The 20,884-nt window shown below is 40.8% G+C and overlaps 1 protein-coding gene across 1 annotated transcript; it reads right to left on the bottom strand.

Annotated features, from left to right (window-relative positions):
• Positions 1-293: 293 nt before the first annotated feature.
• CIR1 (corepressor interacting with RBPJ, CIR1) lies at positions 294-20,878 on the bottom strand. The gene is made up of 10 exons (XM_035135052.2): positions 20,601-20,878; positions 18,540-18,634; positions 16,621-16,694; positions 16,158-16,168; positions 16,010-16,065; positions 15,028-15,076; positions 14,769-14,886; positions 4,832-4,938; positions 2,840-2,925; positions 294-1,185 (listed from the first exon to the last, which is right to left on the bottom strand). Exons 1-10 carry the CDS (start codon positions 20,670-20,672, stop codon positions 513-515), a joined length of 1,341 nt encoding a protein of 446 aa, XP_034990943.2. The 5' UTR covers positions 20,673-20,878; the 3' UTR covers positions 294-512.
• Between the last annotated feature and the right edge of the window lie 6 nt (positions 20,879-20,884).

The following is a 20,884-nucleotide window of genomic DNA, read 5'->3' as shown; positions in this document are numbered from 1 at the left end:
TTGGGGTGAGGTGGGGTGTGGGAAATGCCTTGCTTCAAATATAGTCTAGCATTTTGTTGTCCGTAAAAGTGAGTTTACCCAGATGCTATTGGGATAATTTAATATAACTTTGAACCCTTGTTCCTCAGAAGAGTATTTACATCTATCACCAAGCAAGGATAAATTCTATTTATTAGTGAAGCTCCCACTTCTACAGAGGATTGCAAAGTGCTTTTGCACACAAATTTCTAAAACAAAGGACAATAACCTCCACTTACCCCTCCCACCAAAATAAAATCACATGATTTCCTACACAAACTGAAGACACATTTATTTTGTTAATAATTCCTTCACGTTTTGAAGCCTGTACATGTTTGCAACATATATACAAAATGCAAAGGGTTATTTGAAGTGAGAGAGACAGACAATTTACCGAGAACAGTCAATCTGAAAGAACGAGAGGTGTATGTTAGGAGCCCTTACTAAAGGAGTTCAAAAAAAGATGCCAACAGTACATCTGCCACCCACATTATCTATTTTTGCCTCTCTCTGCTCCTGCTTCTCTCTCTGCGCTCCATTTTACTGTATTTGTCTCTGTAGCTCTCTCTGTGTTGCTCTCGGCGCACGTCTGAGCTGCAGCTTTTCGCTTCACTTTTCCTGTGCCACTCCTCATTCGGGCTATAAGTCCTGTACCTCCTGTCAACGTCTCTCCCGCTCCTTTCCTCCTTGCTCTGGCTCCTGCTTCCGCTCCCATACCTTTCAGATTCTCTTCTCTTGTCTGTGTTATCATTTCTGCTTGTTGTGGGCTTTCTTCTGCTCTCAGAGGAGCTCCATTTGTTGTTCCCTCCAGAACTATCTTGCTTTAAAAGTCCACACTTCTCTCTATCTTTGTCCTTGTTACCATGACTGCTGGAGGGATCTTCATAAAGTTTTCCCTTAGTCTTCGCCTTCTCTTCAGAATCACTGCTGCTAGCCTCTGAAAACTTGGCTTTTCTTCTTTCCTTAGAATCCATCTTCTTTTGTGCTGCTTTATCTCGGCTGTCAGTCTCACTATCACTGTTGCTTTCTGAAGAGTCACTGGAGGATGGGGAAGAGGACCTGCTCTTATGTTTCCTGTGTTTACTTTTGCTTTTTCTCTTCTGCTGCTTTTTCTTCTTTCTATCTCTCTTCTTCTTCTTCTTCTTTTTCTCCAGGCGATCCAGTTTCCTTTTATTTTGAGCATGGAAAAGTAGAGCAATTAAGCAGAGAAGTATGGCAGGGGAATAATGTTATATTTTAGAGGCCAGACCCTACGCAATATCAAACTGTGACGAGTTTACTATTTAAAAAATAAGAACACACTCTACTCCCAAACTTGCCACCTGCTGATGAAATGTAAGGGGGCAAAAGGAGCAATTTGCACCTGGGCCATAAAGGTAGTTTTGCTTTGGTTTTTTTTTTTAAATAGACATGTTCTAAATATTTTTAAATAAAACATTTCTTCCAGTGTTCTAGGATCTAGATACCTTATTTACCTGTGAGTAATATTCTTTTTAATAAAAAGTTTGAGAAGCACAGTATCATGGCCCCAGTCCTGTCAAAAGGGCTTGCTTCTGCACTGCTTCAGACAGTGGCCAGGTATGGAAAAAACGGATAGGCTAGGATGCTTTTTGCCCCCCTAACATGCTGCCAGAGGCACATGCTTCTTCCCCTCTACCCCCTCCGAGCCTGAAACCAGCAAGGGGCCACACAGGAACAGGATCCTGCTTGCGTGGATGGGGAATTGTATGTGCATGTCTAATTCTCAGCCCATCCAGCAGCAATGGTTGCACATGCATAGCCTCACCTGATGATCCGTGACAGTGCAAACACACTGTTTGGAAGAGGCAGCATGGCTGGGTTGGATTTAGAACCCCTTCGTCCCTACCAAGCATAGCTGCTTAGTGTCCGAAGGTGCTACATGTGCCCCCTCCAAGGTGCTGTGCATGCAGATGAGTGGTTTATTTAAATTTATAGTCTGACTTTAGACACTAGTTGCCCAGGGCAGCTAGCAATAGTAATAAACAAAATCTTTAAAAAAAAGATTCCATCCACAATTAAATGCAACACTGTTGAAGAAGTAAAGTTATCAATAATAATAATAATAATAATAATAATAATAATAATAATGGCATTCTGCTGTTTTAAGAGGTTCAGTTATGTGTAAGTCCTAGTTTCCCAAAATTGTTGTGGCTAATTTAATTAATTATTCTGGATTAAGGAGTTCAGTTAACATTTCATCCAATAAGAATAAGTATCATTTTTTCCACATTGTATATATTTTTCAACTGAACATATTTACAACTGTAGAAGGTTGTTGCCATATATAATTCATTCATTTTATGTTATTGAGAGAGTCCTTCTGTCTGTCCTTGATGAGATATATAAAAAGACAGTGTTCAGACTTGGAAAGAACCAGCTGAAACATCACCTCCATATATAGGACTAAGAGCACACTATAGACACTATAGTAAATTGAGGGAAAGGTATTTCAGAATGCCAGCTGAACTCCCCAAACTTGAGAGGTTCTACTGAAAACATGGGAAGTGCTCCAAAGTGGTGTATTTAATATTGGAGCAAAATTTATTAAAGCTGCAGTACATTATCACCAATATTGCTTAGGATTCATCCACCCCCAATATATGACAGAACCGGATCCCCACAGCTCCTAATGGATAAGGAAACTCCAACACTTTCATGATTAAATGTCAGATATTTTAATTTAATGTTTGTACACACACACACACACACACACACACACACACACACACACACACACAGGACTGTAACTACAACCTTTAGGTGTCTTGTTGGTACTACTATCTGTTAGCATTATAGTTACCTCAGAAGTTTTTGCTTTTGCTTAGTTGTCAAGGATTTCAAAAATTCCACTTCTGGATCATCTTCCCCTTCACTTGCAACAAATTCCTATACAATGAAAATGGGAATAGGTTGCTTTGGAATGCAAACAGAAATGGCAGCACTTATCTTACACCTTAATGACCAGGACAAACAATATATTATTATACAGTTGTACTTTGGATCTCGAACGCCTTGCAAGTCAAACATTTTGGCTCCCGAATGCCACAAACCCAGAAGTGAGTGTTCCGGTTTGCAAATGTTCTTTGGAACCTGAACGTCCAACATGAGTTCCGCAGCTTCCAGTTGGCTTCAGGAGCTTCTTGCAGCCAACTGGAAGCCACAACTTGGTTTCCGAATGTTTTGGAAGTCAAACGGACTTCCGGAACGGATACCATTCGACTTCCAACGTACGACTCTATTATATTAGGACAACAACATGTTATTTTATAGTTGACTGAGTAAACATAGGGCTTTTTTGAGAAGAAAATGAGTTAAGAATGCCATAACAAAGCGATCTATGTATTTGGATAGAGGTTTTTAAAATTTACTTAATTGAAGTAGCTTTGTAAAGTCATGCTAAAAAGGAGACAGTATGGGCATAAATATTCACAAAATCCCAATAATTCTGAACTGAAGAAGACTGTACTCTTTATGGAGGCATTGACTGGTTGAATAGTTTACTTGCCAATTTTAGGCTTTCCCTTTATGTTTCCGTTTTAACATTTAGGATCCTTTTATGTGCTTTGGTTTCTCATTTCTTGCACACTGGTTGGAGCTCAATTTTTATGAAGTACAACTCAAATTATACATAAAATGCATCCCACACACTGAGGGCCAAGTTAGATGTGATGGCAGTTGGTCTGTGTCTTTAAATGCAGGACTTGCATGTAGAAAGGAGAGGGTGGAGATGTCCAATTTTAAAAACAAAGGTTGCGTGTGAGTGAGAGGAGCAGAATCCTCATCCCTCCTAAGGCTTATCTCCATGCAGCACTTTTATCTCAGCCAGGCACACATCTAATATTGGAGTCCCGATTGGGGGGAAAGTGTCTGAAGAGGAACTACAGGGAGAAAAGCCACAGGGGTCACGTCCTTTCACCCGTGTGCTTTTTTTTTAACATTAAAAATCAGAACCACACTCCATTTTTTTATACATGACTAGGGCAACTCTGTGTTTTAAACACACAGATCTGCAATCATCATGTGTAACTTGTCCAAGAGTTTGAGAAGGCATTAAGTGATGCATCTTAAGGTCTCAGTTGACAACCACATTGCATTCTGGAGCACATACTCTCTGGCCCTTTCAGCCCAGGTGAACCCCAGTGATACCAAGGATCCAGAAATCTCATGCACTTGATGCTGCACTTCCATCCAAGAAGCAGCTTTAAAAGCTTTCTTACCAGTAAATGCAAGCCTACATGGCTCCAATTGTCTCCTTTGGATGCCACCAATGAACAGGGGAGAGCCAGTGGAAAGATCACAGTGGCAGACCCTTTGTCATCTCCCAACCCCGGTATGCCTTCACTTGGTATGTGTTTTCCAAACTTGCCTGTACCCTCTTCCTGGAGCACCCAAGGGAAGTGTTCTGGATTGCACCTTCCAAACGTGCCATTCCCTGAAGGACATTTTCATTATCCTCACCCACTGGTTGCTCTGGCTAAGGCAGTCTCTTATGATAAGGCAAAGGTAGCAGAAGCTAAAACTATTTCCTCTGGCAGGTATTAAATCACGACTAACCCACAGGAGGCATTTCATTTATTAAACTATGGGTTGGAAAAATTATTTTACACCTGTCACTCTGGCTAACAAAAAAGAAGAAGTGGAAAACACAGTAAGTTTCGGGACACACATCCCTTGCTCTATCTATTCAGCTTTCCCATGGATATGCATATTATAAAAACATTAAGTAACAATTCACAAGCAATCACATTTAGATTTACAGACATTTTCAGCTTACTGATAAAAAGATCATTACCTGTGATGGATCATTTGCGGTCAAGTTTCTCCCCAGTACATTTTGTTTCAGTGCAAACCCACTGTTTCTCATCTCCGCTATTAGCTCTGAGGGGTGCATTGATGGCCCTGTTCACAAAAATCACAGTTTGAATGTATCATTTATATCTCTCTACCTTTTTTGGACTCCACAGTGGGAATTCGGCTGAAGCTTTGTTAAGTAAAATCACAGCTAAATCAACTCAATAATCTTCTGCTGAGCAAATAATCAGATATGATTTTCTAAAACAGCAGTCTGGAGATTCAGATGGAAAATAATTGCATTTTTCTTTAAGTGCAAGGGGATTCTCTTCTTATGTAACTTTGTCATGTTGAAAACAATATATTTTAGGTATTGTCTGCCTGTAAGCTTTTGATAAAAGTACAAAAAAAGCAAGCTTTGAAAGCCATGCCAACTTTAAGATGCAAACGTTTTCTGACACAAAGAAAAAATATGGACACATACTTTTAAGAGGGGCACTTTAAAGATATTAGAAAAATCATTTTCAGAAAATTAAATGTTGTTTAAAATACTTCCAATATAAATCTCAAATGAGAGAGTGCAAGTCGCATGGCCCGTGATTTGTGGAAGGTCTACAGAATCACAATAATTAGATGTTTTAAATATTTTATTTTTATTCATAAAATTTATATACTGCTGGATTGTAGAAAAACCTCAAGGAGGTTTTGCTATGTGTGGTGTAATGGTTCCTTTCTCCTGACTGTGATTAGTGGCTCAAAAATCGGATTGCTCTCATCCCCTCTCTGCTATGTTTGCCCAGCCCAGGAACCTGCCTTATTATTATATCTGTACCAACATGAACCACATTTAACCTTAACCACAGCATACTTGGCATGTATAGGATTGGACTATATTGTAACTACCTTTTTCCTCTTCAGGGGGAATTGCATGTTAAAATTGTTCTTATCCTGGTTTTCCCCCAACCTAGCAAAATGCCAGTACGTTACACTAGCCATAAGTATTTTTTAAAGTTGTACTTCCAAATGATATTCTGTCTCATCAGCATGATGGCACATTCTTTATGGAAAAAAGAGGTGGTTTGCTGCATTTGATACTGGAAGCCTCTTAGCATTACTATGAATTAACTAGTTATTACTTATCAACTGATAGTGGTCTTCTTGTCAGTAACATCAACTTAGCTACCTATTTCATTCTCACCTTTTGCTGTTTCTATCTGCCGTCATTCATTTATTAGTCAAACTTTATGTTTAAAGAAGCTCTCAGAAATTGTGTGAATGTGCCCACAACCTGCTGTTCACAGCGCAACACCTCTGCATGCTCAGGTACATGTTTGTCTCTCACAAGGGCATGCTCCTACCCAATGAAAGTTGGGGTGCTAGAAGTTGTAGGGATAAAATACTGAAGATCGGTTTTAGGTTTCATTCAGAGAACTGAGATATTTTTAAGACTCAACACATAAAGTGCTCTTGTGCTGCTAATACTGCCTCTTGCTAAATGTCAGCTGAAGTTATTTCCAAATCAGTGCACTTATGATTTGCCTGCCTTAGATGTTGGGTGTGCATATAGGATCATATAAGGATAAAAGTTGTCTGCAAGGAAGGCACAAAAGAAGATGAACTTTGGATTTTTAACATCCCGAGTCACCTTCCTTCAGGTTATTGATTTGCCACCACAGGCCCTCTCTTCAGAAGTTGCTGTTGTTGGTATGTGATTTCCTCAGTAGGGTGGGTTTGAGGCTGAAGCAGTTACGGTTTCTAATTCAGCACACTAAACGCCAACCTTAACTGCTCTGTAAAGCTTGGCCCTGTAATCTAGCCTTATGTTCTGTGTTTTATTTATTTATTTTTCTAGTTCATCGCCAAACAGCACGATATCTGAGAATCCTAGTGGTTGCCAAGAATGCCTTTTAAAGTGGAACACTTATACTGAGTTTAACTGCTAGGCCAATGTTGTGTGTGAATGATATAAACATCTCTCCTCCCCCTGTCCAATATAAAATGAAAGCAGTGTCTCAATAGGCTCTAAATCTTCAGTGAAACGTATAAAAAAGGCATTATAAGAATACAGATTCAGCTAATGTCAAAGAAAAGAGTAATTCGCAAAAGGGTACAAAAGGATGACCCTTTGACAAGAGATACGTAGAGGTGCTCTTCAAAATGCTACTAACATGTATACATACACACATAGGCTGCAATCCTATACATGCTTACCTGGGAGTAAGTCTCACTGAACTTACGTCCAAGTAGAAATGCATAGGATTGTGTTGCTTGAGTGGTGGTTGAAATAAATGCAGGGCATTAGTTGGGAAACACACAGGTTGGCAGTTGCCTCCCCCATTGGTGTTTCAAACCATGTTATTATTCCTCAAGATTGTTCCTTTCTCTCTTGTAAGGTGGTATAAAAGTAACCACATCAAATGCTCTTAGATATACTACTTTTCTTTTAAATAATGCAACTCTTAATTATATCAAAGAACAGGCCTTTGAATCTTGCTTAATGCACTCTCTCCTCTTTACTGAAATCTGAACAGAGTAGCAGTGTGTGGCACTGCAGCTTAAGCAAATCAAAAAGTGCATGCTGATTCACAATTGAAGGAGATTTCTGTACTTCTTACCTTCCTAAGTTTAGATTTGGATTTCAAGAGGTAGAAAAAAGGAGCAATAAGCATGACCAAGACATAGGACAAAATGAAGGCAGGGGCAAGTCTGGTTCTCCAGATCTGTCCCTTGTTCTGGTAGCTGTTCTCATAAGGGGTAGATAATGAAGTAACAGCAACTGTAATTTCGGCTGTTCCCATAATGCAGGGTTGGGAAACTCTCTTGGCCCAGTATGACAGATCTTTATCACACACACACACACACACCCATCCCCACAAGCCACCTTTGACAGGAGGGTGGGACTACTCACTAGTTATTCATTTGATGTCAGGTGATTGAAACCTATCAAAATGCAGCACTTTGTACAGCGCTTCGAAAATACCTGACAATCAACGGGTTCTTGAGAAGCGCTGCAGGAGGGGATTTGCAAGCCCTATGCTAGGTGCTTGGGACTTGCAAATCACTTTGTGCAGCTTTCACCGAATGCTTGAAACCAGTTTATTGCTGGGCTTTTGGGAAGTGCTGCCCAAGGGGCTTTGGCAAAATCCACAAAGCCCCGTCCTTACCTGCCCCACACCTGATGTCATATATGTCGTCACGTGTAAGGCAGGTGGATATGGCTTTGCCAAAATTTGGCCTGCAGACTGGGGCATAGCTGCCAAGTTTTCCCTTTTCTCGTGAGGAAGCCTATTCAGCATAATGGAATTTCCCTTAAAAAAAGGGATAACTTGGCAGCTATGGACTGGGGGTTCCCCAACCTGCCATAATGTTATATTAGTGAAGGGCCTAGTTCTCCAAGCCCAACCCTGCTCCTCCTGTGTCAAACAGCCCCTCTGACAAGGGAAACCTGTAAAGATGCTTTGGGGGAATATATACAGACAACACAAATGTAATTACAAGCATTTCAGCAAGGACAACAAATGCTGATATATTAAAAGCGTGAGTGTGTTGTGTTAAGAGTGAGAAGATCAAGAATAAAGAGGAGATTTCATTGAGTCCTGCATGCAGAATTTCATCTTGAGGTAGTTACGGTAGCTTTAAAGGCAAACCTCAGAAGGAGACAATTGCTATTACGAAAATGCAAGGTTGCTATCGGTGACTAAAAGTGAACATGCTGCTCTCTAGTGGCTGGCTAGGATACATTCTGAAAAGTGACAAGTAAATCAGAAACCTCTATTTAAAATCTCTCTCTCTCTCCTTCAAGCTCATGTAAGGTGGCAAAACTTCATTATGATTTTTTGAAATGTCTCTGGATTGTATCTTCATGTGGCAGCCCATTTTACTGGTTGCTTATGCTTATTATGTCATCATCAAAATGGCCAATGCCATCTTTCTCTAACTTTTCTAATTTAAGCTATAATGTGTGAACAAAGTGAACCAAACAAGCACAACATTTTATTCTGGACTCTGCTGAGGGGGCACACTGCACAACAGTACAGTGAACAATTCCATTTTTCCTTCTTTGCTAGATTAGGAGTGATTTTGTCATGATGTGTTAAAATGCATCAGGTGGCAACCAATGTCAGTTTTTGGTATGCCACGAATTCTGTCAAATTTAGAATATTTAAAATAGGAATTGGTTTCCCTGCCTTGCTGCAAAAAAGTATGTGCCCACTGACCATTAAGTATCGATGGTTAGCTATTGTAGGGAACACAGTTTTAACCTGTATTCATAGGGCCATTCTTCAAGCAAGTGTGTGCAAACTTTCTTTGCACACACCTCCGTTTAGTCGATGCTGACAAATAACCATGCTATTTCCGCAGCTTCTAATTCTTGTTGACTTCATTTTTAAGACATTTCCCAATGATCTGTATTGTTTATTATACAGTGGTACCTTGGTTTAAGAACATCTTAGTTTATGAACAACTTGGATTAAGAACGCTGCAAACGCGGAAGTAGATGTTTTGGTTTGTGAACTTTGCCTTGGAAGCAGAACATGTTCCGCTTCCTGTTGAGTGTGTTCCATTTGAAAATTGAGTCCACCGATGCTATGGGAAAGCACACCTTGGTTTAAGAATGGACTTCCGGAACGGATTAAGTTCGTAAACCAAGGTACCACTGTATTTTGTTTTTGTTTTGGAGTCAATATTTTGCTTTGCATCCACTATAGTACCACATAGACACATACCTATGGATTGAATGAAAAAAACTACCCTAAATTTTAATGCCCTGGCTACATTTTGAAGTTGCTCTAGATCACACTTCTAAACCTATCTACTGTACTTGGCAGCAAGTCACACTGTAATTAAAAGGATTTATATTCCATCTGAAAAGAAGACATGATATTTAAAAGGTGTAAATCTTGAACAAACCCTTACTGAGGGCCAGACAGTAAATTTTAAGATAGCAGCAATTGTCAATGGCAATCATGTTCTGTTGCTACCTGTTGTACAGAGAGTAAAATACAAAATATAAAACTAAATCCCATTATAAAACTAAGCTGATCCCATGATACCACCAAGTTCTGCAGTTCCCTGCTCTTGTTCTGTGTCAGTAGAACCCATTGGCAATGGGCATGGTGGAAGAGCACAATGTGGAACATTTTTTTGTTTTAACATGAGGCAAGTTCTAGTGTAACAGAAGGAAGAGGGGGAACAAGTTGTCCGGCAGCCATATTTAGTGATAGCCACACATTTCTTGCAATTTTCAATCTGGCCCTCAGAAGAAGCAGAAATAATTGTGCCCCTCCAGCAGTTTTGACATAGTTCATCAATGGTATAAATAATTAGCATTTGCTGGTACTTAACTAGAAGACAAAAATGCTAGATTAAAATTAGGGATCTTTTGGATGCAACTGACCACACCTTCAGGAAAATACAGGGCCAGTTCACCTCAACTGATAGAGTTTTGCATTTAATTGCTACCTTATATTGATTATGGACCTGGAAAGTTACAATCAGTGGGGAAAAAAATATTTTTTTTAAAAAAAATCTAAAACCAGCTTAGCCTAAAGAAGCATTTTGATTGCCTAATTTAACTTTGTAAAGGCTGTAGTAAAGCTTATAGCTGGTCTCAGTAAACCTCGCAGCTGGAATATTCACACACTACCATGTAGCTTTCCAGTGATCAAAGTAAGTTACTTTATATATCAAACTAAGATTTCATAATGGAAATAAATGCAACACCAGGGGGGGTGCAGTTGTCATGAAATAATTACACTCCTGGGAGATTACAGACAAGGCTGTACCCCAGGGGTGTGATTATCCCATGATAACCACATCCAGTGAAATTGCCTTATTGCAAAAATAATCTCCATTCACCAGCAAGATATATTATTCAATAGGAGACTTGTGAAAGCGGAGAGATTATATTTTTTTAAAGGTCTGAATCACCAACTGGATTAGTACTATGGTCTGTATACAAAGGGAAAAATGAAACCCACACAGACAGAATGCATGTTATTTCTTCTGTCTGCTACAGTATAGAGCTGTGCTGTTTTGTATTGTTAAAAACAGACACCCATTCTTATGGAACAAGGCACTCATCAGCACCAAACAGGGGCTTTAAACTGTATGGGTGCAATCACCTTGATGCTATTCTGTACAAAGCAGGGGCTGCTGGTCCAGAAGGGCAAAAGAAGCGCAGCGACCCACCAAATGCAGCCACTTCCCCAAAACAGCCCCAGTCTCCCTCCCCCCACTTAATCACAGTGCTTAACCCCCCCCCTGCACACTAAAATCACCCATGGCCTATCTTTCTGCTTGGAATCTGCATTGCTGTCGCCTGCCCCCAACTCTCCAGAAAGGGGCAAGTGAGTGATAAAAACACCTATCTCTGCAAGCCATTTCCTATAGGAAAACAGTCCTCAGGCAGGGCAACGAGACCCACTAAACCTCTAAATAGCCCTCTTTCCTGGATTGGAAACACCTAGCCAATCGGGACACAGCTATTTGCTGCAATTTACATAAAGTGGCTTGTTCAAGCAATCAATAACCACAACCAATACATCAGAAGTACTTCAAAAATATTCTTTCCGACCCACCCACCATTTTATTCTGTTTAATTTAGGATACACATTGCTGCTGTTGCAGTTCTGTGCTGAGAGAGAGCAGCTTAGCAAACATACCACTTCAGAGGTTTGGCAGGAAAACAGCAGAAGGAGCAGACAGGATGGTTTAAAGCAGGGACAAGAAACACCGACAAGAATGTTTGGTTTATGTGCTGCACTGGGAGAAAAAGCTCTCATTTCTCAGTGTAGCACACAAAAAAAGCTCTCGCCCAGCCCTTAGCCTCACTGTTTCTGCACCTCCTACTTGTTAACCTTGCTTTTTCCCTACCTGTTCCTAGCCTATTTATTTCTGCCCCATCTTAATCACAAGGAGCTGCTGACTGTGAGACTCCAAGATCGGGTGGTAAGTTGTAATGGACAGGAAAGAGAGATAAATAAGTCTGCCCTCCCCATCCCGACAGCTCCACCAGCCCTGGATGCCATCTGGTTGGGACAGATCAGTGTAGGATGTGAGTGGAACCAGCTGCAGTTGATTCCTGTCATGCAGCCAGAGAGCTAGGTGCAGTGTGTTCTTGCTGGAAGACCATCCCTGGGTGGCACCTTCAAGATTGTGACAAGGGCGACGGTGTCCCACCTTTCCTCTAAAGGAGGCTCTGGTATGAAACTTCCCAACTGGAATTCATTAGCAAATCTGATACTGTGGACTCAATAGAGAATGGGGTGGCTATCTCACTAACTTAATTTAGATGTTGATTTCTGCTATCTTCATGTCAATTCATCACCAGTGGCTTTTAGGTAGAAATTGGTCATACTCACTGTGATGACATACTGCATTCATCTGTGCAAAGTAACAGGATGCATCTACAGTTATGTCTTGGACTGATTGACCTTTAAGCTTCACTTTGTTAAACCCATACTGTACTGCAACGTACCTGTTAAGCCTAGTATTACGTAGGACTCTTTGCTATTTTTACTGCAGCAGATGATAAGTTACCCTTCTGGAAATTATTTTCATCATACTAACAATGCCCAAAATTTTACTCCAGAGTTTTAACAGAGGGTGCGCCAGAGATGTCAAAAACTATGAAAGTAGTTTGCAAACTGCAATTCACAAGGACAGGCAGAAGGTAGACCATAGCTCATTAGCCAAAAGTGACAAGGGTAGCTTTTCCAGCCACTTCAAGGCCTGCCTGTGCAAGCTGTGTCTTTGTGAAGTGTATTTGTATGAAAGAGAGAGTGATGCATCTGTGTCTGTGGTCTATAGGTGTGTGATGAGTGTTTGCATGTGCGGAGTGGTTGCATGGTAAGGTAAAAGAACAGTACTTGTTATTGGACAACAACAGCATCATTGTGTGTGGGGGAAAGCCAATACTGTGTTATTTCCAAAATCAGGACCAGCAGGACACGGCTGGCAAGCATGAGGTTGTCTGGTGGTGGAAGGAGTAGGGGGAAGCAGCAACGAGTGCACATTCTCTCATTCTGTGTTGTGCTATGTCCCCAATGGCAGCCACTTTGTGACTGGCACCCACAACACTTAGAATTGGAAATGTGCCCATGGAAAAAAAAAATAGGTGACTGCTATACTATAGTGCGAGGTTATTGCAGAAACCAAAGTTGTTGAGTGTAAAATACAGATGACAACTCTAAAATGGGAGGGCTGAATCATGAACGTTACAATGCAAAGAAAGTCATACTTTCTTTTCTGGTACACAGGGAAGCCTTCTTTCCCTTCTACTGTCAGTTACTATCACTGCCAGTGGTTATTGGAAACTTTCCTTTTTCATTCTAAAAGCCCCAAGAGGACCCCTTCAGCCCAATATGCAAAAGAGGGCCTCTCTTTCTCTGTCTCTCACTGGTATGAGTAGATAGCAACACTGAAGATCACCAGGGGAGGTGAGAGAAGAGCAGGGATTTTAACTTAAGTCTCCTAGGCCTAAGGATATATATTTGTTAAACAAATAGAATGGATATACAGTGGTACCTTGGTTTCAGAACAGCTTAGTTTATGAACAACTTGGATTAAGAATGCTGCAAACCTGGAAGTAGGTGTTTTGGTTTGTGAACTTTGCCTTGGAAGCAGAACATGTTCCGCTTCCTGTTGAGTGTGTTCCATTTGTAAATTGAGTCCCCCACTGCTATGGGAAAGCACGCCTTGGTTTAAGAATGGATTAAGTTCGTAAACCAAGGTACCATTGTATTTAAGTTAAAGAACTGAGCACAAGAACATCTACCATTTGAACCATTAATAAAGGCAAGTCAAAAATCACAACTCAGTTTGTAATATTAGAGAACTAAAGAACATATCCCTCTACAGTACTTAACTTGTTGGCAGAAGCAAAAAACTCCACCCGTTTCAAGAAAGAGATAGATAAATTTAGGGAGACTATTTGCACTTGTCCACAATACACCAAAACCTCAAATTATTTTCTCAGTTCCCTGAATGCTACCAATGTGGCATGTAGCAATGTGTGGTAGAATGTGCAGATACCAAATGGAATGTGTTTGTGTCCCAATACAACTTCCTTTTGTGTAAGGGTAAGGAACCTTGCTGAGCGTGAGGGAACCTTCTGGGGGCCACATGCCAGTGGTGGACAGGGCCAGAGGCAAAAGTGTATGTTAGCTTTGTACAGTAGGCTAGTTTCTAAAACACCGTCTCAAACCCTTCTTCATCTACTCAAGCAAGAGGCATTAGCAAAGTTAATGCTCACATTAGCTGAACAAGAATATTCAGAGTGCAAAACAGGGCCAGTGACAGGCGTGGCCTGGGACTCCCTAGATAGAGAGGACTAGGGTGCCTCATTTGGTCCTCTGTTCCCTGCTCCTGATTACACATTTCTTTCTCAACCTCACAATCCTATGCAAACTTCCTGGATAGTATGTCCCCTTGAAGTCAGTGTGGCTTGCTTTTTAAGTATAGGATTGCACTGTTACATTAATTTTTTCTTAATTACCGTAGCTCTGAGAGCAATGGGCAGGTATCCTCTCTGTACAGTTCCAGAGAATACTCCTAGCATCCTGTCCTCCTTTCCCCCCTGGTACTTAAGGGATACCTCTGTGCCTTGTAGCTGTAGTGTGAGTTGTGCCAGGAAATCCAAGAGCTTTCCAACAGGATGATGTCACTGCCCACATACTGGCAGTGACGGGAGGGGATCAATGCTGCATGGGGCCCACAAATGCACCCAGGATATTGCCTTAGTTTTTCAAGGCACACTTCAGTCCCTCACTGAATCAGATGGCTCACAAAACACAGAAGGATCATTATTCCTTTCAGAGAAGTGGCACAAAAATGTTTCTTCAAAACAAATTCCTATACAAGCGCAATAATGGGTTTGAGAAAATATTTCAAAATGTATTTTGATAGAATGATAAAAATACATTTAAAGTGCTTACCTGAGCCATCATTGGAAACAGAGCTTGCGTTAATCCCAGAAAGGCCGAACAAAGGGCATTCTCTGTCTGTGTTCACGTGGCCCCACTTGTGACATTTAATGCACCTCACATTCCTCACCTGAAACAATGCCAATATTGACATAATTTTACTCTTCAATGAAACAACTGCATGTTAAAAACCTAATAAAATATTATGTACATCACTGAACATTTGAAATTCACCATGAAAACAGGAGGGGAGGAAATGCACATAACTTGCCTGGATGCCAAATGGCTGGTCTCTAATGTTCATGTCATCCTTAGCATATCTGTTAAAGTACAAGAAGATATATAAGTATACATAAACTCAGCAGTTATACTATTACCGGGGATTCAAATGATGTAGAATTAAGAATAAAAGAGAGCAGTTTCAATCGTGAAACCTTGGGTTTGAATGACATCCAATACTCTACAAGTTTGTGAAATTACAGCATCATTATTTAGTCAAAACTGTCATGTTCAGCAAGTCAAGGAGGTTTCAGTTATGAAAAAACATGTTTACACCCTTTCTACCATGTTTATTATTTTTTAATATTCTAATGATTTTCTATAGCTTTGAGTTTTCTTGACTGCTGTTTTGTTATTCCTGCTTCTGTTCTGTTATCAAGATGTATATAGTTTTTCCATTTTTGTGAACTTCTTTTTAGACTTTGGAAAAGTAGCATTAAAACTAATTTAAATAAATACATGCATTGAGTTAGATCCATGACTTGCATGAGAACAGAGGCATTTGAGTAAGATGTCATGTTTGAATTCCACTGATTCCCCCATTCTGCTGCAACCCCCACCCCTTCTGATGCTGTTTTGGAGGCAGGGACCTGAACTCTTTTCATACTTCCCTGAATCTTCCCACTGTGTGATGAATGTCTGTAATATTGGAAGTTTACTCAGCTGAGTTTGGTCAGCATTTTTTGTTATCCATTCACCTCGCCACAAGTTCATGGATTTTATATTTATTTAGATCTTATATAGGAGCCCCAGGACTCTCAGTTGATCCACTTTTGAAAAACAAGTCAAAGATAATACCACTTGAGAGGGCCTTTTTCTGTTGTTTTCTTTAAAGAATATTTCAACCTTGAGGAACTAGGAAAACCTTTTCAGACTTAAGACTTCAGAGCACATACTTTTCAGACTTAATAGCACATACTTGAAAATAAACTCTGCATACGGCATTATCCAAATAAGAAAGGAATAATTCTTACTTTTCACGCGGAGCTACCTTCTGCCATTCAAATTTGTACTCAGTCTCTCCTTCTTGCTAAAAACAACAAATATAAAGTCCTGTTAAAAACACCTGGTTTGAAATTTATGTCCAATATAATTGAAATAAAAATTAAATTTCAGAATTACCTCTTTGCTCTCTTGTTTCATTATCAGCATAGAAGGAAAAGATAAGATAGAACATTAGAAAAGACAAGTATATATCAATATTGCAGACAACATCCAGATAATAGGATGTCATGCATCTCTAAAAATCATAGAGAACTTATTAAATCCAAGTATTTTCCTTGTTTAAAAATGCACATATATTTGCAGTCATGTAAACCCTAAGGTCTTATTTCTAGACTCATAGCTGAGGCTGCAATAATACATACTGCCTTATGAGTACGGTAAATCTTATCAAACTTAATAATATTTACTTCTGAGTAAACTTGCCCAAGTCTATGCTTTAAGAGTCTTTTCATAGTATTCAAACCTTGGATACAATGTAGGATCAAGAAATCCAATAACTTAGTTCTATGAGCTACTATGCAGGTTTCCAAGCTCAGCAGAAAGGGATAATTTATATATTTGCATTGATGTTAGAAAATACCTTTCTTTGCTCCTGGTGGCGCTTCATACATAAAGTTTAGACCATTCTTCACACGCTCATCACCCATAAGCAATCTATACGGAAAACAATGAGAATGAACACGAAGAAATAGGAGATGGGTGTCTTGGATACTAAAACATTTTTAAATAAATGTTGACAACAAATAATGGTTCTGAAACAGATCATATACTTTTTAAATGTTTATTTTCTTTTACAGACATCTAATACAAGAACAACATTTTTTAATACTAGTAGTTACGCTTAAGAAATATCCCCAGACTTTTTGGTTACATTAAAATATTTTAGCTCAACATTCTCATTTTATTGTATAAGCAGAGATAAACATATCCTTCATAAAGTAATTACCGTATTTTTCCGTGCACAGTGGTGCTTTGACTTACGAATTTAATCCGTTCCGAAGGCACCTTCATAGGTCGAAAAAGTCGAAAAGTGCCATTGGAAACGCGATTTCCCATAGGAATGCATTGGAAACGGAAAAATTCGTAAGTCAAAGCAACCCCATCTAAAAATTCGTAAGTTAAAAAAACCCTATCTAAAACCGCCACAGTTTCCATTCAACGTTTCCGTTAAGCGTGCGGCCATTTGCCCCATTCATAAGTTGAAAAAATCGGTTGTCGAGTCGTTCGTAAGTCGAGGTACCACTGTATAAGACTAGGTTTCCCCCCTAAAAAATAATTTCCAGAATTTGGGGGTGTCTTATACATGGGGGGCATCTCCCTCCATTTTCTTAAATTGATCCCTAAAAGTAGGGGGCATCTTATACATGGGGGCATCTGATAGACGAAAAAATACGGTAATACATTTAAAGTGCCATATTGTGAATGCAATGCACAAAGTACAGTACTGCAATTCTCCAGTTCAACTGAATTATGAAAATTCAAAGTACTATTATTAATTCCAATTGTATTATTTGGTTTTGACTGTACTGTACTTTGATAAGCTCTAGGAGTGGTAAAAGTGGTCTGACGCCAGATCTGTTGGAAGCAAGCTAAGGAGCTAGGTAGTGAACTGCATGTATGGGTTATGTTCCAAGGCTTAAGGGTTTAAGGGAAATCATGTATATTGGGGACACCACTGAAAAAGCCTGCAAACAGCACAGTCACTCCCTCCAAACCTCCTTGCTCAAACTCCAACTCTCCACAGGCCTCAGAGCTTAGTGCAAGGGCTCATGCGATTGCACTTGCAAAAGCTTATGGGATTGCTAGGCACTGTTTTGTGCTGTGTTTGCCCTTTTCATGCCACATTTGGGTTCACCGCAAAGCACGCATGTGTGCCTTGAATGCGTGTAAATGGGGTGTTGCCTGTATGTCATGGATGTTGTTACAGGCTGTAGCAGGCAGAGATATGTATGTGTAGATTTTCACCTGAAACAGGGTTAGGAAACTTAGGGTTGTATCCAACAAAGTCATTGCACTCACAGTACGACTTCCATTCATGAAACTGATCTCCCCCCCCCACTCTGGGGGTCCCCCCAACCCTCTGGAGCAGATTTGGAATGGGCAAAAAGGAGAGGAAGTACAATACCGTTGTATAAGTGTTCTGCAATCAATGAATACAACTTACCAAATACAGTGGTACCTCGGGTTACAAACACGTTCAGTTTCGGGGCGCAGTTCGTAACCCAAAATGGTTGTAACCCGAAGCGCCATTTTGCGCATGCGTAAAGCGCAATTTTCTCATGTGCAAACCGTGCGTGCGGCTAAAATACTTCCGGGTTTGCGGAGTTCGTAACCCGAGGTGTTCATAACCCGAGGTACGACTGTAAAAGTTTGAGACAGTATGAAAAGTAGTATGAAAAGTCCCAAACTGAGATGCTTATATCTGCTAGATTTTAGGGAAAACAAAAAGTAGAGTTTATTTTTATCTATTAAAATGTAAGATTAAATGTCATTTCTCACCTGTTATCATAACATTCCTGCTCTTTAATGTATTGTTGCATTAACTCTTCTTGTTTCTTTTTGTCGTACGTTATTTTCTGTTCTGCCATCCATACCTAAGTGGAACAAATATGATTTAAGTATTTCCACTTCATATGCAACCCGTACTGAAATTCTGTAACCCAAATAAATTAGGAAACACTGCCAGCATATGTGTAAATACAGTTAACTATATGGTGTGCTGGTGGTGGAATTTGGAAAATCCCACTTTATCCAGAAATTGCTTACCAATACACCAACTTTGCAGTTCAATTTATTTCAGTGGGATTAACTTCCAAGAAAATAAGGTGTTAACCACATATTTAACATTTTGTCCCCATTTGTAAAATGCCCAGCTTTTGGGGGTTTGTAGCGGTAGCGGGGCATCTAAATAACATAAAACCCATACGTAAACACATAATCCAAGGGGACTGATGTGTCAGCCTCATAGGAACACCCTTCCCCACTATGATCCAGGTAGTTGGGTGACAATCAAGAGCAGATTGAGGGGGGCAGGCTTCAGGGAACAGAGAGGAAGGGGAAGTACATGCATGTAATACCAAACATCACCCAGAGTTTTCACAGTGACAGTTCTCAATGGCATGTATCAAATTGGCGCTTACTTGCTAACCTTGAGAGTAAGACCTATTTAGCTCAGTTGGGGCTTACTTTCGAACAGGCAAATACAGAATTGCCCTGCTGAACAACAAGGCACAGAATACGAAATATTTTAAGCACTCATCAAGGACATATGGGACAGTAGAGTTGGAAGGGACCTGAGGATCATCTGGCCCAATCCAATGCAATGCAGGGATATGCTGCTTTCCTCTACAGGAATTGAACCTGCAACACTGGCATTATCAGCACCATGCTCTGCCCAGGGTGAACAATCCAGGGTGGTTAAATTTTAAAAAGTAGTAAGAGGACAGATGCTCCACCAGGGTCAGCCCCAAAACATTTTGGCAACTGAGGCAGATCCCAAAATGGTAGTTTCCCTCTACCCCACCCCACCTGCCAGGGAAGAAGGGGTGAGAGAAGATCTGCATCAGGAACAAGAGGGGAAAGAGAATATTTACAGATAAATTGCAAACAGGTAAAAACACTGGCAGGATTATTGTAATAACCTGCAGTTATATTTAAAGAAAATAAATAAATGAGTAAGTTAAGTGAATTTGGATATGCAGAAGATATTAAAAATAAATTTAAGGAACCGCAGAAAGAGGGGGAAGGAAGTCAAGTTTTAAAATGTCAAAATGATTGTAAAATCAGTGAAATGTATATAAAGGAACAAGAGGGGAAAGAAAGCTGGACATCGGGATCTTCTGTCCCAGCGTATGGATCCAACTCCCTTCAGGCCCCCCAATAAAATATTTGAGGGGGCTGTGCCCCTCCAAAGTTGATGGGCATTGCCATTCAATTGGTGCATGTGTACTATACTATAATCTTGTGATCCAGGGAGTGGCTTACCTCCCCCCCCCATTAGTTGGCCTCTCTGCTGTCGCCAGAGGCAGTCACCTCACTTTGCCTCTTAGTTGCCCCCCCCCAACCTCCCATGGCTCAAATAGTCACAAAACCAGGGCTGCAGATGCTGGGGGACAGAAAGGATGACTTTAAATTATTCCAGGCTGTGAGGGTTCGCTTTGCGCTAAGAGGAACCCACCCCCCCAGAAATCCTAGAATTGTAGAGTTGGAAAGGGTCCCAGGGGTCATCTAGCTCAACCCCCTGCATTGCAGGAATCTCATCTCAAAAGCACCCATGGCAGAGGGCCATCTGCTTAAAAAAACAAAAACAAACACCTCCAAGGAAGGAAAAGCCCCCGACCTCCAGAAGGATGCCTTTCTACTATCACAGGAGACAGAAAGCATCCTTCCCCCACTGGAAGTTAAAAGGGGGAGGCCTCCCAAAGCGAGGCATACAGGCCGACTCCATAACGTCTGAACGGGCCATGGTGCATTGGCGGTGTATGAAGCGTTCGCACGCAGCGTGTCGGCTGGGTTGGGGGGAAAGGAGAAACCCGCTGGTTCATCTCTCCTCCTCCTCACCTTTTTTATATTGGACTTGGAGGCCGGGTGGAAGTCCTTCTTGCACATGAAGTTGGCGAATGATTTCCCCATGATGGCGGCGGCGGCTGTCGGCCCCCAGGAATTCGGACGACGACGACGACGACGACGACGACGACGGACCCTTTTTTACCTCAGGAAAGGGACGCCTGCCTCCTTGACCGTAGTACGAACGAGGCTACGCGAGAGGCGAGCTCATGTTTACGACCCGGGTCTTCCTGGGCAGGCGCCGGCATTTCCTGGAGGAGGAGTCGGAGGACTCGGCT

Source organism: Zootoca vivipara, chromosome 1 (genome assembly GCF_963506605.1).
Source record: "Zootoca vivipara chromosome 1, rZooViv1.1, whole genome shotgun sequence".
Classification (NCBI taxonomy): Eukaryota; Metazoa; Chordata; class Lepidosauria; order Squamata; family Lacertidae; genus Zootoca; species Zootoca vivipara.
The sequence above is the reverse complement of the archived record's forward strand: the minus strand, read 5'-3'. Positions and strand labels throughout refer to the sequence as shown.